The sequence below is a fragment of the Mastomys coucha genome, unplaced genomic scaffold (assembly GCF_008632895.1).
Source record: "Mastomys coucha isolate ucsf_1 unplaced genomic scaffold, UCSF_Mcou_1 pScaffold6, whole genome shotgun sequence".
Lineage (NCBI taxonomy): Eukaryota > Metazoa > Chordata > Mammalia > Rodentia > Muridae > Mastomys > Mastomys coucha.
The window spans coordinates 23827226-23845424 of NW_022196912.1; the positions used below are offsets into that span (position 1 = coordinate 23827226).

At 41.1% G+C, this 18199-nt stretch overlaps 1 protein-coding gene across 8 annotated transcripts in view; it reads left to right on the forward strand.

Annotated features, from left to right (window-relative positions):
* The window catches only part of Rbks (ribokinase), a 73372-nt gene that overhangs the window by 14516 nt on the left and 40657 nt on the right, over positions 1-18199 (forward strand). For all 8 annotated transcript variants that reach the window (XR_004114680.1, XR_004114676.1, XR_004114679.1 and 5 more), the window contains exons 2-4: positions 8873-9005; positions 15789-15852; positions 16943-17005. Coding sequence is in view for 3 of the 8 variants with exons in the window: in XM_031357623.1 (XP_031213483.1) it covers positions 8873-9005; positions 15789-15852; positions 16943-17005 (260 nt within the window). In the remaining 5 variants the exon portion in view is untranslated. The remainder of the gene's footprint in view (positions 1-8872; positions 9006-15788; positions 15853-16942; positions 17006-18199) is intronic.

The following is an 18199-nucleotide window of genomic DNA, read 5'->3' on the forward strand; positions in this document are numbered from 1 at the left end:
GCCCTCTTCTGGTGTGTCTGAAGATAGCAACAGTGTACTCACATAAAATAAATAAATAAATCTTTAAAAAACAAAAACAAAGGCAGCCAGGCACACTCCTATAATCCCAGCATTTGGGAGGCAGAGGCAGGCGGATTTCTGAGTTCAAGGCCAGCCTGGTCTACAGAGTGAGTTCCAGGTCAGCCAGGGCTATAAAGAGAAACCCTGTCTCAAAACACACACACACACACACACACACACACACACACACAAAACAAAAACCAAGAAAACAAAACAAAAACAAAGGTTACTTGTCTTTGTGAAATTGGCTTATTTTACTCAACATGAAGATTTCCAGGCCCATTAATTTTCCTAAGAATGGCATATCATTCTTTGGGACTGAGGAAAACTTTTTTTGTGTATATATTCTATTTACTTAAAATATGTTTATAATACATTATATTGATCCATTCTTCTACTGGCAGGCACCTAGATGGCACCCTCACTTGGCACTTGTAAATAGCACAGCAGTAAGCATGTATATTCAGATGGTACACTGACTTGACTCTTTGAGGATATACCTAGAAGTGTCACAATCACTTATGTAAGAATGTGTAAATTGTTATATGAATTATATAAGTATACAAATTATTATATATAAATAAAATGTTCTTGTTTTCAGTGAGTTTAGAAGTAGCATCATTAACTTTGCCTTTTGTGAGATTCCTGTGTCTTGCCAATCTCCTTTCTATTTTTAATGCCTCCTAGCTGCTTACTGTATAGGACCCTCATGGCAACCTTTGCCATCTGAAGCTGTCAGATCTTACTTCCTAACTCCCAAATGCATGTTTATTTCCTTTGCTCTTTTCCTCTTACAGCTTCTAGTTACAAAATTGATCCATTCTCTACCTCTGTATTTGAGCTTCTATTATTTCTCCAGGACTGTTCTTGGGTGAAAGTAAGGAGTGGGGGGAGATAATGCATGTGTGTGTGCGCATTATTCTTGTTGAGCAAACTCATTTTATCATTTTATCATTGCATAAAAGTACTTGTGTTCAGTCGACCTTTGTGCAGCAAAGGGCAAAAATGGTGGTGATGGCAGTTGTATGGCAGAACCTTATGATGATTTTTCTATTTTGGCAGTGTTAATTGTTAGTCTCTTACTGTGCCTAATTTGTTATAGGTATTCACTATAGGAAAAGCATTGTATGTATGAGTTGGGTCTGATTCTATCCATGGTTGCAAGCATCCAGTACAGGCAGGGGCATCTTACAACTTGTTCTAGAGATGACTCAATGGTCACAGAGACTACTGCTCTTTCAGATTACCTGAGTTCAGTGCCTGGCATCTACCTTAGGCAGCTCCCAACCACCTGTAACACTCGCTTCAGGTAAAATATTTCAGAGAAAAAAACAATAATAATAATAATAATAATAATAATAATAATAATAATAATAATTGATAGTTTATTTCTTTAAAACATCATATATATGTCTAAAAGTTCAGATTAGGAAAAAATGCATTTTGTTTTGTTTTGTTTTGTTTTGTTTTGTTTTGTTTTGAGACAGTACCTTCCGTATGTAGCTCCAGCTGTCCTGGAACTCACTATGTAGATCAAGCTGGCCTCAAACTCACAGAGATCCCCTGCCTCTGCCTCCTGAGTACTGGGATGAAAGGCATGTGCCCTGCCACATGCCAAGCAGAATGCAATTTTAATTAGTAGATTAAGATCTTTTTACACAGAGAGAAATATATGTTACTAATATGATTGTTAAATTATTGACAAATATACATATGTATGCATTACAGTGTAATGTTTCAATACATGTGTTTATTTTGTAGTTATCAGGGTACATCTATTATTTTAGAGTATACAATGTATTACTTTTCACTGTTGTCACCATATTATGGGTAGAACACAGGCAGGTAGTCCTCTGTCTTAGTTAGGGTTTCACTGCTGTGAACAGACACCATGACCATGGGAAGTCTTAGAAGGGGCAATGTTTAATTGGTTCTGGCTTACAGGTTCAGAGGTTCATTATCATCATGGTGCGAAGCTTGGTAGCATCCAGGCAGACATGGCGCTGGAGAACCAGAGAGTTCTACATCTTGATCTGACTGCAGGCAGCTATGAGAAGGGTCTCAAAGCCCACCCCAACAATGACACACTTCCTCCAACAAGGCCACACCTCCTAGCAATACCACTCCTTATGGGTCAAGCATATTCAAACCACCACATCCTCCTATCAAGTTGTGGCTTTGTAACAAATCCCACCTCTCCCCTTCCGCCTCTGGTAACTTCCTTTCTACTCTACTAGTCTGAGTTCAGCTTTTAGGTTCCACAAATAAGTGAGCTCACCCATCCCGGCTTATTTCACTTACCATAGCGCCCTCTAAGTTCACTCATGTTTTTGTGAGTGACAACTTGATTTTGAAATTACACTTAACCTTTCAATGTGACATACACAAATGCTGAGGAGAAGAGAAATGGCTGAAAAATACAGGCAGCAGGAATAATTAGTATGAATTTTAATTAGGTATTAGCTAATGTACAATCTCTTATCATAGAGGTTTATAATATGTCAGAAACTTGCAGCCAGAAGAAAGGGTCAATGCAAAAGCAAAAAAAAGCAACATGTTTCTTGATTTTTGCCGAAGTAGGTATTAGTGTGACTTCTTTGGTTGAAAGACTTGTCATCTTCCAATCACCAGGTCATCCCTTCCTTTGGTTCAAATAATCTCTTGAGAACCTGTAACAACCACCTCATTGTCAAGAAGTTCAAAGCAATTGCTGAGTTGTTCTGGTAACACCTGTCAGTGAATTCACTGTGAGCACAGAACCCGGCATCTCAGGAGTTGACAAGTATTATTAAACTGTTTTGCAAGAGAAGAAGCTGGTTCAAAGAGGGGAGAGCTGTCAAGATAACGAAATCAGTAAGTGGGTCAGGCCTCCTGCTCCAAACACCATCTCTAACCACACCGCCTCTCACGACAGGGACAGCATTTCTTTCTGTCCAATTCAAAAATGCAATATTTTGCAAGCTATGAATTTGTTCTCAGTTTAAATATGTCTTGTGCATGTTTTTGTCTGTTGAGATTTTTCTCTTTCAATCAAAAGTTTATACTATTTTAATTTTTAAATGGTAGCAACCTTGTTTCTCTCTTTCTTCGTCTTCTCCCCACACACACTCTCACCACCCCCACATTGAGCATCTTAATTTGCCTGTCTTTGGCATCTAGCTAAGCCTCATGTTTGAACTAAAGCAATCCATGTAATGGTGCTGTGATAGTTAATCTTCATTGTCAACTTGACCAGATTAAGAAAAGCATAGGGCATTAGTATAGCATACCTTTGGGCACATGCACAAGGGTATTTCCAGGGAGAATCAACTGAAGGAAGTAGACCTGCCCTGAACCATCCCATGGGCTTGGGTCCTAGCCTGAATAAAAAGAAAAGGCAGCATGTGCTACAGGCCTCCTCCTTCCGCTTCCATATGTGAGCACATCTGCCCATATGTGAGCATTCATCTCACACTCCTGCCTCCATGTTCTCCCTACCTTGATGGGCAACTGTACCCTCAACATCAAACCATGAAACAGTAGTAGTGCAGTTTCCCCTGTTGCTTATCACAATAAGAAAAGTCAGAGAGACATCCTGTGTCCAGGCGATGGTGCTGTGTGTGGGTACTTTCTTAAACATGTTATAACTTCCTAATGAATTAGGAACGCTAATTCAGAGTGAAATAGAATTTACAATTTAGGAACTTCTATTTATAACTAATGTTCCAGCTTCTCCTCTATTCTCTTTAAATTTATTTCTTTAAGAAACACTCAGATGCACAGTAAACTAACTTATACTGGATTAAACAGGAGCAAAGCACAACACAAAGGATTAAGAACATATATTCTACTGAGCACTGGAAAGGAGTGTTGGGGACACAAATGTCCTTATGCCCACCGAGCACTAGGGAACAAGGAATGTAAAACCACAGGGGCCCACTTCTCAAAGGAGGAAATACATGTTCCCGGAAGTTCTGGGAGTGCATTTTGTTAACAACCTCTTAACCTTTTTGCTTTCTGTGGAGGCAGACCTCCCCCAAAGTACTTATCCCAGTCTCTTCCCTTCATAGACTGTTGTTGTCTATAGGTCCCAATTAATAATCCATAATTGGGGGCAAGGGGCTTTTACATGTATTTTTGGCCCATTGACCTCAATGCTATCTCACTCAGAGACCACAGTAGATTCTAGGCCCTTTAGTAAGAAAACACACCCTCACAGTCACATGTACTTTGTAAAGCAGTTTCTAAGTCAGCCTTTCTCAACCTGTGGGTCATGACCCCTTTGGAAGTTAACCAACCCTTTCACAGAAGCTACCTAAGACTGTCGGAAATATCAGATCTATACATTACAATTCATAACAGCAGCAAAATTACAGTTATGAAGTAGCAACAAAATAATTTTATGGTGTGGGGTCACCACATGAGGAACTATATTAAAGGGTTGCAACTTTAGGAAGGTTGAGAACCACTATTCTAAGCCTTATTGTATGCCCAGGTTTAGAATGATTGTTGCCTGAAAACCTTTTCCCAAATTGTTCTGTGTTTTAAGTATGCTGGTAATGAACTGCCTGCCATCAGACTTCCCAAGTCTGATTCAGGTTGATAAAGTCGATCTAAACTAAGTTTCCATTCTCTCCTCTTGCCTTGTGTCCCTGCCTGAACACCCACAGGTTCCCCCTCAATGGAGGAAGCACAGGCAGGGCAGGGGAGTCGGAGCTGGGAGTCAGAGCCCATACAAAGATAATGGTGGGTGTGAGGTGCTACCTGCCAGCCCTGACTCTCTGAATCCAATCCTCAGGACCCACATGTTAGAAAGAGAGAACTGACCTTTGACCTCCAAGGGCTGTCTTAAAGTATCATAGCAAAGGAATGGAGAAGCTCTAGAGAAGAAATAACACAGCTCCATTAGTCTGTGTCTGCAAGAAGCTAGTTGTTACCAACAAAGAACAGGTAGCTAAAAAATAAGGCAGAAGGACAAATGAATCTGAAGTGGTATGCCTTAATTCAGTAATAGATTCTTACCATATAGATATTAGTGCATAAGTATCCAGCATACAAAATGAAGGCCAGGTCTAATGGTACAGGCCTATACCCCAGCTACTTGAGCAATGAAAGCAGAATTCTAGGACTATCTGAGCTATAAAACTCACACTGCCCATGAATCTGGCAGAACACTTGCCTAGCATGTGTGAGGCCTTGGGTCCAATCCTCTAGATTGAGGAGACCACTAGAACATGCTGGGTTTGTTCCCCACCCTTCTCTGTGGGTGCCAGTCATGAGCTCATTATCTGTGTGTTGCCCTCTTGCATGCAACCTTAACAGTCACATAGTAAATGAAGCTGTTGCTGTCAACCATAGACAGTGTGTGTGATGGTGGTCTCATAAGGTGTCCTTAATGACACAGCCATCTTGGTTAGTATAAGTATATGCTGGTATTTGAGAAATAACAAAATTATTCATTTTTCAGAATGTATACTTTCCATTTAGCAATGCATATCTGCACACTTACCTTTTTACTCTTCAAAAGACACAGTGAGCTTTTGTTTTTCCTTTTTTTTTATTTTTTTTTGTTTTATTTTTATTTTTACTTTTTAATTCCAGGCCTTACACATACTAGGCAAGTGCTCTACCACTGAGCTACATCTCCACCCTCTTTAAAAGATGGGAATCAGATCATATGATTCTGTATCTGTAACATGAGTTTCACTCATCTTTCACTTGTATCCAGTTTGAATTATAACCTTTCAGCAAGATGATTCTGCCCTATAGAAAGTACATCAGAAAACACTCTCAATCTGAATTGTCTGAATGTGTAAGTAATGGTGTATTCTATAATTATAATTCTTGGTTATTGGGGAGGAATTCTGGGGGCTAAAGAGAAGGCTCAGAGCCTAAGAATGCTTGCAGTCCTTTCAGAGGGGCCAAGTCTGTCCCAGTACCCACATCTGGCAGCTTACAACCACCTGTAACACCAGATCTGGGGGATCTGACACCCTCTTCTGGCCTGTGAGGGTACCAGCACACACACACACACACACACACACACACACACACACACAGATACACACTTTAAAAGTGAAAACAAATATTTTAAAAAGGAGAAAAAAGAAAAGAAAAACCCGAAGCTGGGCATGGAGGCACATGCCTGTCATTCTAGCACTTAGAAGATAGAGGCAGGAAGCTTAGGAGTTCAAGGCCAGCCTTAGCCTCAGAGTGAGTTCCAAGTCAGCCTGAGCTAAGTGAGACTGTCTCAAATAGGATGCGGAGAAGGGGGTAGGACAAGAGAAAGAAAAACCCTTGCTAAAAACTGGAGTATAGTGGGCAAGATATGGCTAAACGTGGAATTGGTGTTGTCAGACAGTTGTATGGCCATGGCTGCTAGTTTATTCTTCCATTCCATAATAAGCATCTTCATACCCCCAATTCAGAAGCAAAAATGGATACTATACAAAGGAGACAAGACCTCAAGTCTGTTGTGTGGCAGACATTTTGGATGCAGTGGAGAACACAGCAGACTTAATCTTTGTCCCCAGACTGGGAAAGTTAACAGCTGGAGAGAGAAAGCAGTAAGGGCAGAGAAAAGATGGAGAAAGAAGAAAAAAGAAAATAATAAAATGCCAAAGATGCGAAGCCTTTCAATGATTGCTGAATTAATTCCACACTTGCTAATATACACCAGCTTGTGTTAATATTGTTTGTTTAGAAATGATTCTAAAGGGGCTGGAAAGATGGCTCAGCAGTTAAGAGCATTGTTGGTCTTTCAGAGGACTGAGGTTCAATTTCCACCACTCACGAGACAGCTCAGAACTACCTGTAACTCCAGTCCCAGGAGATGTGATGTCCTCTTCTGGACTTCATGGGCACTGCATGCACATAAAGCACAGACGTCCGTGCAGGCAAAACATCAATATACATACAAATAGCATTGCGTCAAAGAGATCACTCTATATCCTAGCCATATCTGCTCCTATATCAAGCACACATACATGCTGCCATAATTTCACCCTCACCCTCTGTACATACACATCCCATAATAACCAGGCAGTACGGTTCTCATGGTTCCCCACAGCTGACAGTAAAAAGGACACTTGATTCAAAGCAGTGACTTGTGACCCAGATAAATAAAGCAGAAGTCCTAAGTTCCTCTAAGTCATTATCTTTCTAGTGAAGTTATTATACCTGTTTTTGCCATGTGAGATATTCTACTTTTTAAGGTTTTCTGAGTTTTTAGTAGCAGAATCAATAAGCCAAGAATTCACATCGTTAACTCCATCACATGAATTACTCACTGCTGCTGCTCATAACAGAATCCTAAAATGTTTAAGATTTCTGATGCAAATCAAAATCCCATCATCACTGTCATTGCTAAATTAAATGACAGGATAATAACATTACATTAAAACCATTTTTCTCTTGATTGAGTACCTTTTTCAGAAGTGAACCTTTTAGATGTATATTTTTTTCATCAGTACTATAAATGCATGTAGAATCCTAGATAAAAATAGCATTGAAGAGAGGAGGAGTGGGATGTTTTCACATTATTGATGAGTCTCTTGAATCTCAAGCATATTTGACAGCACGGTGCTGGGGAGTGGAATCGTGTCGTCTGATTTATTGACAGTTTTAGAAGCATATAGAGAGGCTCACGGGTTGATCTTAGTCTTTATTGAAACAAATGTACATTCTGGCATTAGTTCATGTCGACCCATTGCAGACAAGCTGTTAGTGACCTGGAGGAATTGGCATTGTTGTGCTACTCCAGTCTAATACAATATGTGCTGGTTGCAGATATAGCATGGCCTATTAATGAATACAAACCTGTAGTCTCTTCAAACACCATAGATTCTCACCCAGTCTCCACTGTGAACTTACACTTGGCCTTTCTTTCTATAGAGAGCTTAACTCACTTTGGTTCTATCTGCCATCCTTGGCCCCATTCTTTGTGGCCAGGCAGCCAGTCCTCACTTCACTTGTCTGAAACGCCTACCATTTTGAAGTCAGTCATTTCTTTCCATCCTCCAGAAATGCTGTTTCCTCAAATCTTGTCTTTTAAAGTCATGAAAATCTTTACCTGGAACAAACCTCATGTAATGTTTCCCCTGAATAATACTGCTACTGCTGGCCATAGCATTATGGTGAAGTCATTCTTAGCCTCTTGAGACACCAATGGAAATGGGAGCAAGATGAGCTGGGAGTTGATAACTGAATCTGAGTGCTGAGTAGACAGGACTGAGTGTTTATATGATTGTGATGTTCCATAATGAAACTTAAGCCCAAACTTAGTACTTAGTGATCCATCGTTTTAAATAGAAGTTCTTTTGGACATCATGCTAAAATAACACAGTATGGAGGACAGAGTCTGCTCCTGCCCCACCCTCAAGGAAACAAAGAGGGTTCTTTTAGTACCAGAAATCCCTCCTTCCCTCTCCTCTTCAAGTCCCACACTTGATACTCACTAGAATCATGACACACCTCCTGCTTCTTATTAAACTGGCAGAGAAGCACATACACTTTGCTTCAGCCTGCCTGCTGAGTTCCACTGTGAGTAGAGCTCTGGTGTGGGCCAGGGGACTAGCCTGTGAATAGCCCCTGTGCAGTACAGGCACCAGCTGACATTTGCAGTACAGCTACAGCAACTGGAGAGGAGAGCGATTCTCTGGAAAAGATGGGCTGTGTTGTAACGCAGGCTGAAAGGAAAGACCGTCTTCCTGGCAGCTCGTGGCTTGCTTAAGAGTAATCCAAGCTCTAGTCATAACCTTTCCTGCTCTCTCAAGAATGCACACTGATTGCAATTACCAACATGCTTTGTTTTCTTCTCTTTAAATTATAATAGTCTTACTTCTCGCTTGCCAAAAACTGGAGAAACCATTCATGGACATAAGTTTTTTATTGGCTTTGGAGGAAAAGGTGCCAACCAGTGTGTCCAAGCTGCCCGGCTTGGAGCAAAGGCGGCCATAGTCTGCAAGGTAAGCCATACAGCATTGGGAAGGGGCCCAGGGCAAAGGCTGGTTCAAGCTCATTGTTTCTGTTTCCCTTCACAATTATATAATGAACACTTTACTGGGGATAGTGATGGGTACCTGTGGTACCAACTGCTTATGATACTGAAGGGTCAAGTTCAAGGCCAGCCTCAGCTACATAGTGAGGGCCTGTCTAAAGAAATCTTACATTTTAGTAACACCTAGTGATCTGTGATGTTTTGCATCTACTGTTTCTAGCCAGTTATAGAACACCATCACTCCAAAGGAAAACCTCTTGTTCATTTAAGCAATTTCTTCTCAATTCCTGTAGCCACCAATCTACATTCTGTCTCAATGAACCTATCTGTTCCAGATAGTTCAAACAAATTGGCTGTGTAATATATGACTTTTGCTTTTGGCTTCTTTCACTGCTTTTGGGGCTCCTCCATCCATAGCATCTATCAATATTACATCTTTTTTAATGGCTAAATACTATACCTTTATGTGGATACCTATCCATCAGTGAGTGCGTTGCTAGACTCCTGGACTGTGCCCACCTTTCTGACTGTTTCTGGGTAGCCTGTGACTATGCATCTACATGCACCTCTCTGAGTACCTGTTTTTAATTCTTTTGAAGGTTTGTTTGTAAAAAATCTAAAGAAGAGTGACTAGGCTTCCTTATGTTTGGTATGAGTTTCTCCGTTGATGAGTCCCCTGGGAAGTAGCAGTACTCAAATCACTTGATGCTGCATTCCCTGAATCCAATGAACTTATAGCCAGAATATGCAATGTGAGAGGAATTAGCCTATTCCGTGGGGGTCTACAGTCCTCCTTCTAAACAGCCTGAGTCACCCTGCACTCAGAGGGCCTCAGCTGCAAAGCACCTCTAGAAACAGCCACTCCTCACTACGCCTCTCATTGTTACTGTTGTGCTGTGAATGCTAGCCGAGTCAAGGTTATAATAGACTGATCCTTGGCACACATAACTGATCCTTGGCATACTCCTATTTTCAGTTGTATAGGGAAAGGGTGTGTAACATCAGTAATCTTACTGAAGTAATTGAAAATAATTGTATTTGGCTGTCAAAAGTTTCCAATTGTATATATTTCATATCATTTGAAGGTGGTAACATTCTGTTATTAGAAGGTAAACTTATATGAGTTGAAGTTCAAGGAAAGCTGAGTTTGAATCTGCCCAGCAGATGATAAGGGGAAAAAAAACTTAGAAAAGCTGTCTCTTGTGAACTATGTAGATTTTACAAAAAAAAAAAAAAATCTGCAGAAATGTCATTTCTGCATTCCTGCAGCACTTTTCTCTCAGTGGGAGCCTCTAAGGTGTATGTAAGTCATACAATTATCACTTCATCTGCTAATGAACAGTGGTTTTATTTCTCATTTATGACCAGCATATCATTCTCATGGCTTTTTGGCCAGAAACATCACTGGAAAAACAAAATTCAAAATATGAACCACCTCTGTCATTAAGATCGGTCCTTAGGGATTTAGAATAGTAATACAGCCAATCAGGAAATAATTGCATTCTAGAAATGATGGCACTATGAGAGAGCACTGACTTATCCCATCCTTGACTGAAGATGAGATCTAGGTAACGACCCAGTGATGCTCACAAAGGGAGCTCAGACACTGGCAAGAAAGTAGGCTTTCCTGGCAGGAAGAAGGTCGACATAGAGTTGGTTTTGGAAACTAGGTATCCAGAGTGACTGTCCTGGGATGAGGGGAGCTCCCAGGGACTGGGAGTAGAAAAGACAGTGGAGCACCCTCCCCTCTTGAAAGCTGTATGCAAAGTATTCCTGGGTCACTGAAGTCAGGATTCCATGGACCTGGGGTCTCATCCTACTCTTAAGATTTTGAGATTGTTTTTATTTTAGATCTATAGAATGGAAGGCAAAGATAGAAAAACAAAATAGAAATATTTGAGTTGTAGAACTGAACAGGGGAAATGAGACAGGAAATCATGTGATAGATGTGAGAGGAGCAGGGAAGGAGTTGTCCTCCTGTCCTGAGGGCAGTTGAAGGGAGGGGCTGTCTGCTTCCCTCTGCTCTGTGGAATGGATGGCTCCTGCCAACACCTCATGCTTCCGGAGCATCTTCTGAGCTCTTTTAGTAATCCATGTTTGCTCCACACAATTTAGTCCAAGCTAAATTTGCGCAGGAAAACATAAGAAAACTGATTTCAAGTAAAGCCCACCCAGGATAAATTTGCTTTTTGTGTCTTGGGACTCTAAGGCAGGGATTTATTTAAAACATTAAATTAAGAAAATTGTGTGATATTCTTAGTCTCCTTGTTTTATTTTCTTATTTTGGTGTTGGGGAAGGAACACAGAGTCTCACAAATGCAAAGAATGCCTTCTGCCTCTAAACTTCACCTCTAGCTGGAAACCTCTCTTATTAATTGATTAATAAAGGGTTTCTCTTTGTAGCCCTATTAGCTTCCAAGTCATAATACTCCTACCTTGATCTTCTGACTGCTGGGATTATAGGTATGTGCCTCTTAAAGAGAAAAATAATAGACTTTTATAGCAAAAGTTATAAATCGTCGTTATAGCTTCCATTGTGTAGTATTGTGTTGTGTTATCCTGTGTGTGTTTCTTTTTGGTTGTGTGAGACAGGGTTTCATAGCCCTGTGTAGCCCATGCTGGCCTTGACCTTGCTGTATGGTATAGAAAACCCTTAATCCTCCTGCCTTCACCTGTCTAAAGCTGGGCCACAGGTGTGCACCAACACACACAGCTTGCAGTATATTCTCGTCAGACAAATTTGCCACACTTGTTTTTAGCGGGTTTTTTTTTTAAAGATAACAAGTTCCAAATCAAAACCCAAATCATTACATTAATCAAGATAAAAATGAACAGATGGAGCAAAAGAGAAACTAGTAGAGAATCCCTGTCATTCTCCACACAATGGTAACTTATGTTCTACTGCCATACACTAGCTGTCAGGCTCTGACGGGGAAGATTGGTGGCACAGGCAGAACCATGAAGGAGTTATTTGGTAAGGTAATTGTGACAAAAGCAGTAAGCAGGGTTCCGTTAGTGTTTATACAACAACAAACAGATAATGGAATACTCTACAAAGTTAAGAAACATGGACTTGGTACTCAGCTGAGTCATGTGTCTAGGCTAATGTCCAGCGATAACTAGAGACAGTGTTTTTGAAAAGGAAAGTCTTCATCGCAAGGCAAAAGCCTGCCAGGGCTTCTCTCTCGTAGGCTTCTCCTGACAAGTGCAGATGCTTTCTCCACTTGTATTCCATCAAAACCAAACATCTATGAGGAGGAAGTTCTTTCCAGACAGCAAACCCTGGCGAATGCCTGTAATCCCAGCACTTTGGAAGCTAGCACAGAGCCACCACGAATGTGAAGCTGCCCTCCCTAACCTTCGTACTGAGACCCTGTCCAAAAATAGCAGGAGACTAGAGATGGCAGTGTGGCAAACGTGAGGATCTGACCTCAGTAATGTGTTTAAAAAGGGGGGTACAGTCTGGTGATATGTGTGTATGTATAATCCCAGCACAGAGAGGTCAAGGCTGGAGGAGTATGGTTTACTAGCCAGCCTAGCCAAATTGGAGAGTTACAGGCCAATAAGAGTCCCTGTCTCAAATATCATGGATAGTGTCCCTAAGGGACAGCACCTGAAGTTGACCTCTGACCTTCACATTCAAGTACCCACACACATACACATGAACATCCATATATGTGTACAACCTCACAGACACATATGTGCGCACAAAAGAGGAGAAAGAATGATCATCAAACATGGCAGCTAAGAACCATGTTAAATAAAGAGCCCAAGATGTAGGACCCAGTTGTGAGCCCACAGCCGCTCCCTGTGTAGATGAACAGAAACCACAAGCAGACCTGGACCTCAGTGACCAAGCCAGGAGCCAGCACACTAGGGTGATCTGAGGAAATAACAGGGTTTTGTTTCCTACAGGTAAAAGTGTCTCACCTCTAATGCAGGTAGCACCTGGTTCCTTCAGGAAGGTCAGACATGAAGTCCAGTGACAAAGGACACAGGAGGTTAGGACAGTGCAACTGAAAAGCCTATGCATCAGGCCAGGGCTGTGCTCAGTCTGCCCAGGCCTAGACAGTACAGAAACCAGTGCTGTGCTCAGTCTGCCCAGGCCTGGACAGTACAGAAACCAGAAGTAGACAGAATGACTTATAGTAATATTACAGTATATTTTTACAGCCACTGAATTTAGCCACAATAATAAATGAGTGGTGGCTCACCCCTTTAATCCCAGCACTTGGAAGGCAGAGGCAGATGGATTTCTGAGTTCGAGGCCAGTCTGGTCTACAGAGTAAGCTCCAGGACAGCCAGGGCTATCCAGAAAAACCCTGTCTTGAAAAATCAAACAAACAAACAAAAAAAAAAACTGTAGAATAACTTAAGATGATGTGATACTATTGACACCTTTCATGTGCAGGGCTGTGGAAAGGGCCGTTAAATCCCAGGCTAGCCTCTCCAAGCTGTAGGAAGCCTCAATGGACAAATATGGAGTTGCAAACAATGTAAGAGAGCACTGGCTTATGGTAGCAATCAGGAATGCTGTGTAGGAGTTCTGGAAATGAGAGGATTAATGAGAGCCAAAAGAGGGAAGGTAGACATAAGCTCGTGCTTGAAAAACAGGTACAGTGTGAGTAGGTGGAGAGAGAAGAATGGACTCCTACGTCCTCAGAAGTGAAGGCAAAGAGATAAACACGAACATATGTACACAGTCAAGTGATGAGGTCAAGTTAAAAATGACTCTACTCACAGCTCCAAAAATGAAATCAAATTATTTTGGCCAAAGTGAATTTTAGAAAGATAGAAACAACAAAAAACAAACAAACAAGAAACAAAACAAACAAACAACAAAAACCCCAAGTGGGAACAACCCTGTAGCCGTCCGAGCAGGGTTCAGCAAACACTCCGAGGACATCCCTGCTGCTCTGCTGTGTCTTCATCCCAGTGTTGGGTCCAGCCTGGCAGCCCTAATGGGCTTTGCAGAGCCCGCTCCCTCTCCTCTTAGCTGATCTACCTACAGAGCATGCCCAGCCAGGACTGTGAGCTCACTGTCAGCTCTCATTCCCAAGTCTTAGACACACACAGCTTTCCAACCCTCTCCTAGCCCTTCCATCCTGACACCCAGCAGTCTTCCACGTGGACCACACACCAGACTCCCCTCCCCACACAGTTCCACCTGCGTGCAAAGTTGCTTTAGCTAGGAGTGTGTATATCCAGAGCATCAGGATGTGTAATGCTCCTGGGAGATGTTAATGTGAGCCAGCGTTGAGAACCATTGGTTCCTGTCTGCCAGAGAGAACTCACACCAGTTCCACCCTCCAGCCTGGCTCAGATGGAACAATTGGAGGCAAAATGCAAAGAATTTTAATTAGCTTGATAAAGGCAGAATTGAAAGAAGACTCCAAGCTCCCTCTGACTCCCATATGCACCAGTTGCCTCCTGGCCAAGATTCTTACATTTAAATCTCTCTTGTCAATTTGATGGCCAAAGTGTGAGTGGGAAACAGAAGCTTTCTGATACTCCTTTGTAATGGTCTTTATTAGGCCCATTATCCTCTGTGAAGATCTCATCTCTATTATTCCCTGTGCTCAGTGACAGGAAGTAGTCAAAAACCTTTTCAAAGGTTCTACTGTGACTTCCTAACAATTTCTAGGAACATCAGTTTGAGTGCGGAAACAAACAGGATTAGGAAGTATGTGCTTCTAAGGCTGGAGCGGGAGGGAAGACAAGGGCCCCCTAGGACCCTGGACAGTCCTTGACTTTGTCTTCCTCCTGCTTCCATCTGCTGAGTGCTTAGCACGGTCCACCATGCACAGATCTCAAGCCGATTTTAACTAGTTCATTAATTTGTTGAGATTATAATGTAATTATATTCCCTTTCCTCCCTCCAAACCTTCTCATAAACCCCTCTTTCAAGTTCATGACCTCTTTTTCATTGTTTGCACATACATATATGTATATGTGTGTATGTATATGTGTGCATATATATATATATATGTATTCCTAAATTTATAAATACAACCTGCTCAGTGTGTATACTGTTCTTGTGTGTATATATTTTCAAGCCTGACCATTTGGTATTAGTTAATTGGTTAATTAATCTGTTCTTCCCTGGGGAAGACTATTTTCCCATTCTTAATAGTTGCCTCTAGTTCTTTGTTTGTGTAGGACTGGGGCCTGTGGGCTTCTCCACATCCACCTTAACATGAGACCTTAACCTTTTTAAAGTCCAGAAACATGAATGAATGGTGAATACATACACGATTTGAAGGTGAAGAGTTAGAAAGGACTGATTTGAAACAACACAGCTTTGCCTGTGCAGTGTGTACCACTCATGTGCAGCTCTGCCTTCAAGAGACTGACACTGGGCTGGAGAGATGCCCTGGCAGGAACAGCACTGGATGCTCTCTCAGAGACCCCACGGTCAATTCCCAACACCCACAAGGCAGACAACCATTTGCAACCTCTGTTCTAAGAGATCTGAAGTCTCTTCTAGTCCCCTCAGACACCAGGCATGAAGGGGGTGCACAGACATATATGCTCCATGCTTTAGATGGGAAGGAAGACAAGCAGGGTTACAGACTACATTACATTACATCAGGGCTGAAATACAGTCTGGCATCTTACATTAAGATTAATTAGTAAGTCTTATGAAGTACCATGTATATATGCCCTTTTAAAATGCTAAGTACTCTAAAAACTACATGGTAACATTTTACGAAATGTAAAAGATCTAATGCTCATCGTTTCTTTGATACAGGTTGGCAATGATTCTTTTGGCAATGATTACATAGAAAACTTAAGACAAAATCATATTTCTACAGGTAACATTTCATCTTTTTAAAATTAATGTTTATAACTTTCCTTATGGATTTTATATTGTTTTGGTTTTACTTTTTTGAGGAAGGGTCCTACTATATAGCCTTGGCTGACCTGGTAGTTAGTCACTACGTAGCCTGTACTAGTCTCAAACTCAAGGCCGTGCTGTCTTAACCTTCTGAGAGCTAAGGTTACAGATGTGTGCTACCACACCTGGCTTATTGTTTATAACATCCTTCTGTGATCCTGTTATCTGGAAAATTGAAAACTAAGTATAACTAGTAGCTCCTCCCCTGGTAGCCAGAGAAGCCGTAAGCACTGCTTTGTTTAATTTCTTCATGGACATGCCTCCAGACAGGAATGAATCATTGGAGGTTACAAATCTTCATTTAATGGCTAAGAGGCAGGTGACAAGAAAAACACAGGTGCTATATTCATAAAAAGTGTTTTAAGAAAAGTCACTGAATGGTACAGCCAAGGCCATCATAGAGCTGCCAGGGTTGAGAACATAATCACAAGAGAGTAAAGCAAAGGTTCTGGGGCTTTCCCAAGAGCACACAGCCAGCTGGAGCCAGAGCCAGGACTGGAACACGGGGCCTCTGCCTCCAGCTCGAGGCTCTCTGCTGCTGTCAGAGGCTGCCTGGCTGATCAACATCTGCTTCCATGCCAGACCACAGTTCTGGATGAAACACAAAGCTTATGAAAATGAAGGAAATCAAACAAGTTCATTTTATAAGTTTAACCTTTTGTTTTTTTAATCTCAAGTCTGTCATTTTTTACAGTGAAGAGAAGAAATATGTTGTTCTAAAAAATGCATATGTATACAACTATGAATAATTTTAAGGAGTAAAATGTGTGGGTAGTTTGACGGGTTGTTACTAATGCAAAGAAAAGGTGCCACTGATGTAAAGATGCCCATTTCCTCACTGTATAGGTGATAGGTATAAATTAGCACTAATTACTTACTTTTTTAACTCATTCCAGATGGTTAAAGGTTAAAAAGTTTTTCCAAGAATTAGTGTCACATAAAAATTGTTAAAATAAATTATCCATGCCAGGCTGTATTACTCAATTGTAGCTTTCTTTTTCTTGTAGAGTTTACATATCAGACCAGAGATGCAGCTACAGGAACAGCCTCCATAATCGTCAATAATGAAGGTATGTGCCTCCCGTATGAGAGCCGCCACCACGAGCAGACTGTGCATTCCAGAACTTGTCTGCTTCACCCCAGTCCTACTAGCCTCACCAAACCCACTGCTCCAGATAATGACATTTCCAAGTAACAAACTAAGTTATGTTCCCCTCCTTGATCATTTGTAAAATACTCTGTCTAATATATGTGAAGCACAGTAGATGCTTCCAAATGCGACCTATGTTCTATCACAGTGTTCCCTTTTCCCTTCACGGGAGGCTCCGCACTCGTGTGTGGGCTGTGTGTGTGTGTGTGTGTGTGTGTGTGTGTGTGTGTATGTGTGTTTCAAAACAGTCAAGTACACACCTGCCACTTCCATTACACTTCCTCTAAGTAAGTAAATGTAAACAGGTAAAACACAAAGCTGGATGAATCGTATTTATAGATTATTTACTGAGCTAATGGAAGCCAGTAATTACTTCTAACTTATCATAAGTGTTCAATTTTGTCTGCTCTTTAAGCCACAATCAAACCTCAAAAGTCAGTATACATAGTTCTACCAGGAGGCTTTACCATAGTTAAAACATTTACCTTTAAAAACAGTAACTACAGCTGGGTATAGCATCACATCTCTGTGAGTTCAAGGCCAGCCTGGTCTACATAGAGAGTTCCAGGACAGCCAGGGCTACAAAGTAAAATCCTGTCTCAAATAAGAAACAAAACAAAACAAGTTGAGGGGTCATAGTCTACCAACTGTTCTAAGTGTAAAAATATCTACATTGGGTTTCTTACATTAAATTAAGGCCAATATTCAGAAAGACCAGGCATCTCTTGGGTACATAGGATAGAATCTAATATGTTTTGTGGGCTGTGTTAGAATCTATTACAATATGTCTTTGGTTTATACAGTGGTTCTTCATTATCCATAGAGGAATACAATTTAAGACTGCCAATAGTCTGATCTCTCTATACAATGTTTTTTTCTCGTATGTATAGTACTGTAATAAAGTTTATTTTACAAATTAGAGACTATAAGAGATTTATATTAGTAATAATAAAACAGAATGATCATAACAACATAGTGTAAGAAATAGTACGTTGGTGTAATCCACATCAGAAGATCTATGGCCTGCACACAGCTCCCTTGTGGTGATTGAGATGACACAGCCTGTACAAGAGATCAAATGAGGTGAAAGACAGCATTCTGCTCTGGCATTGAG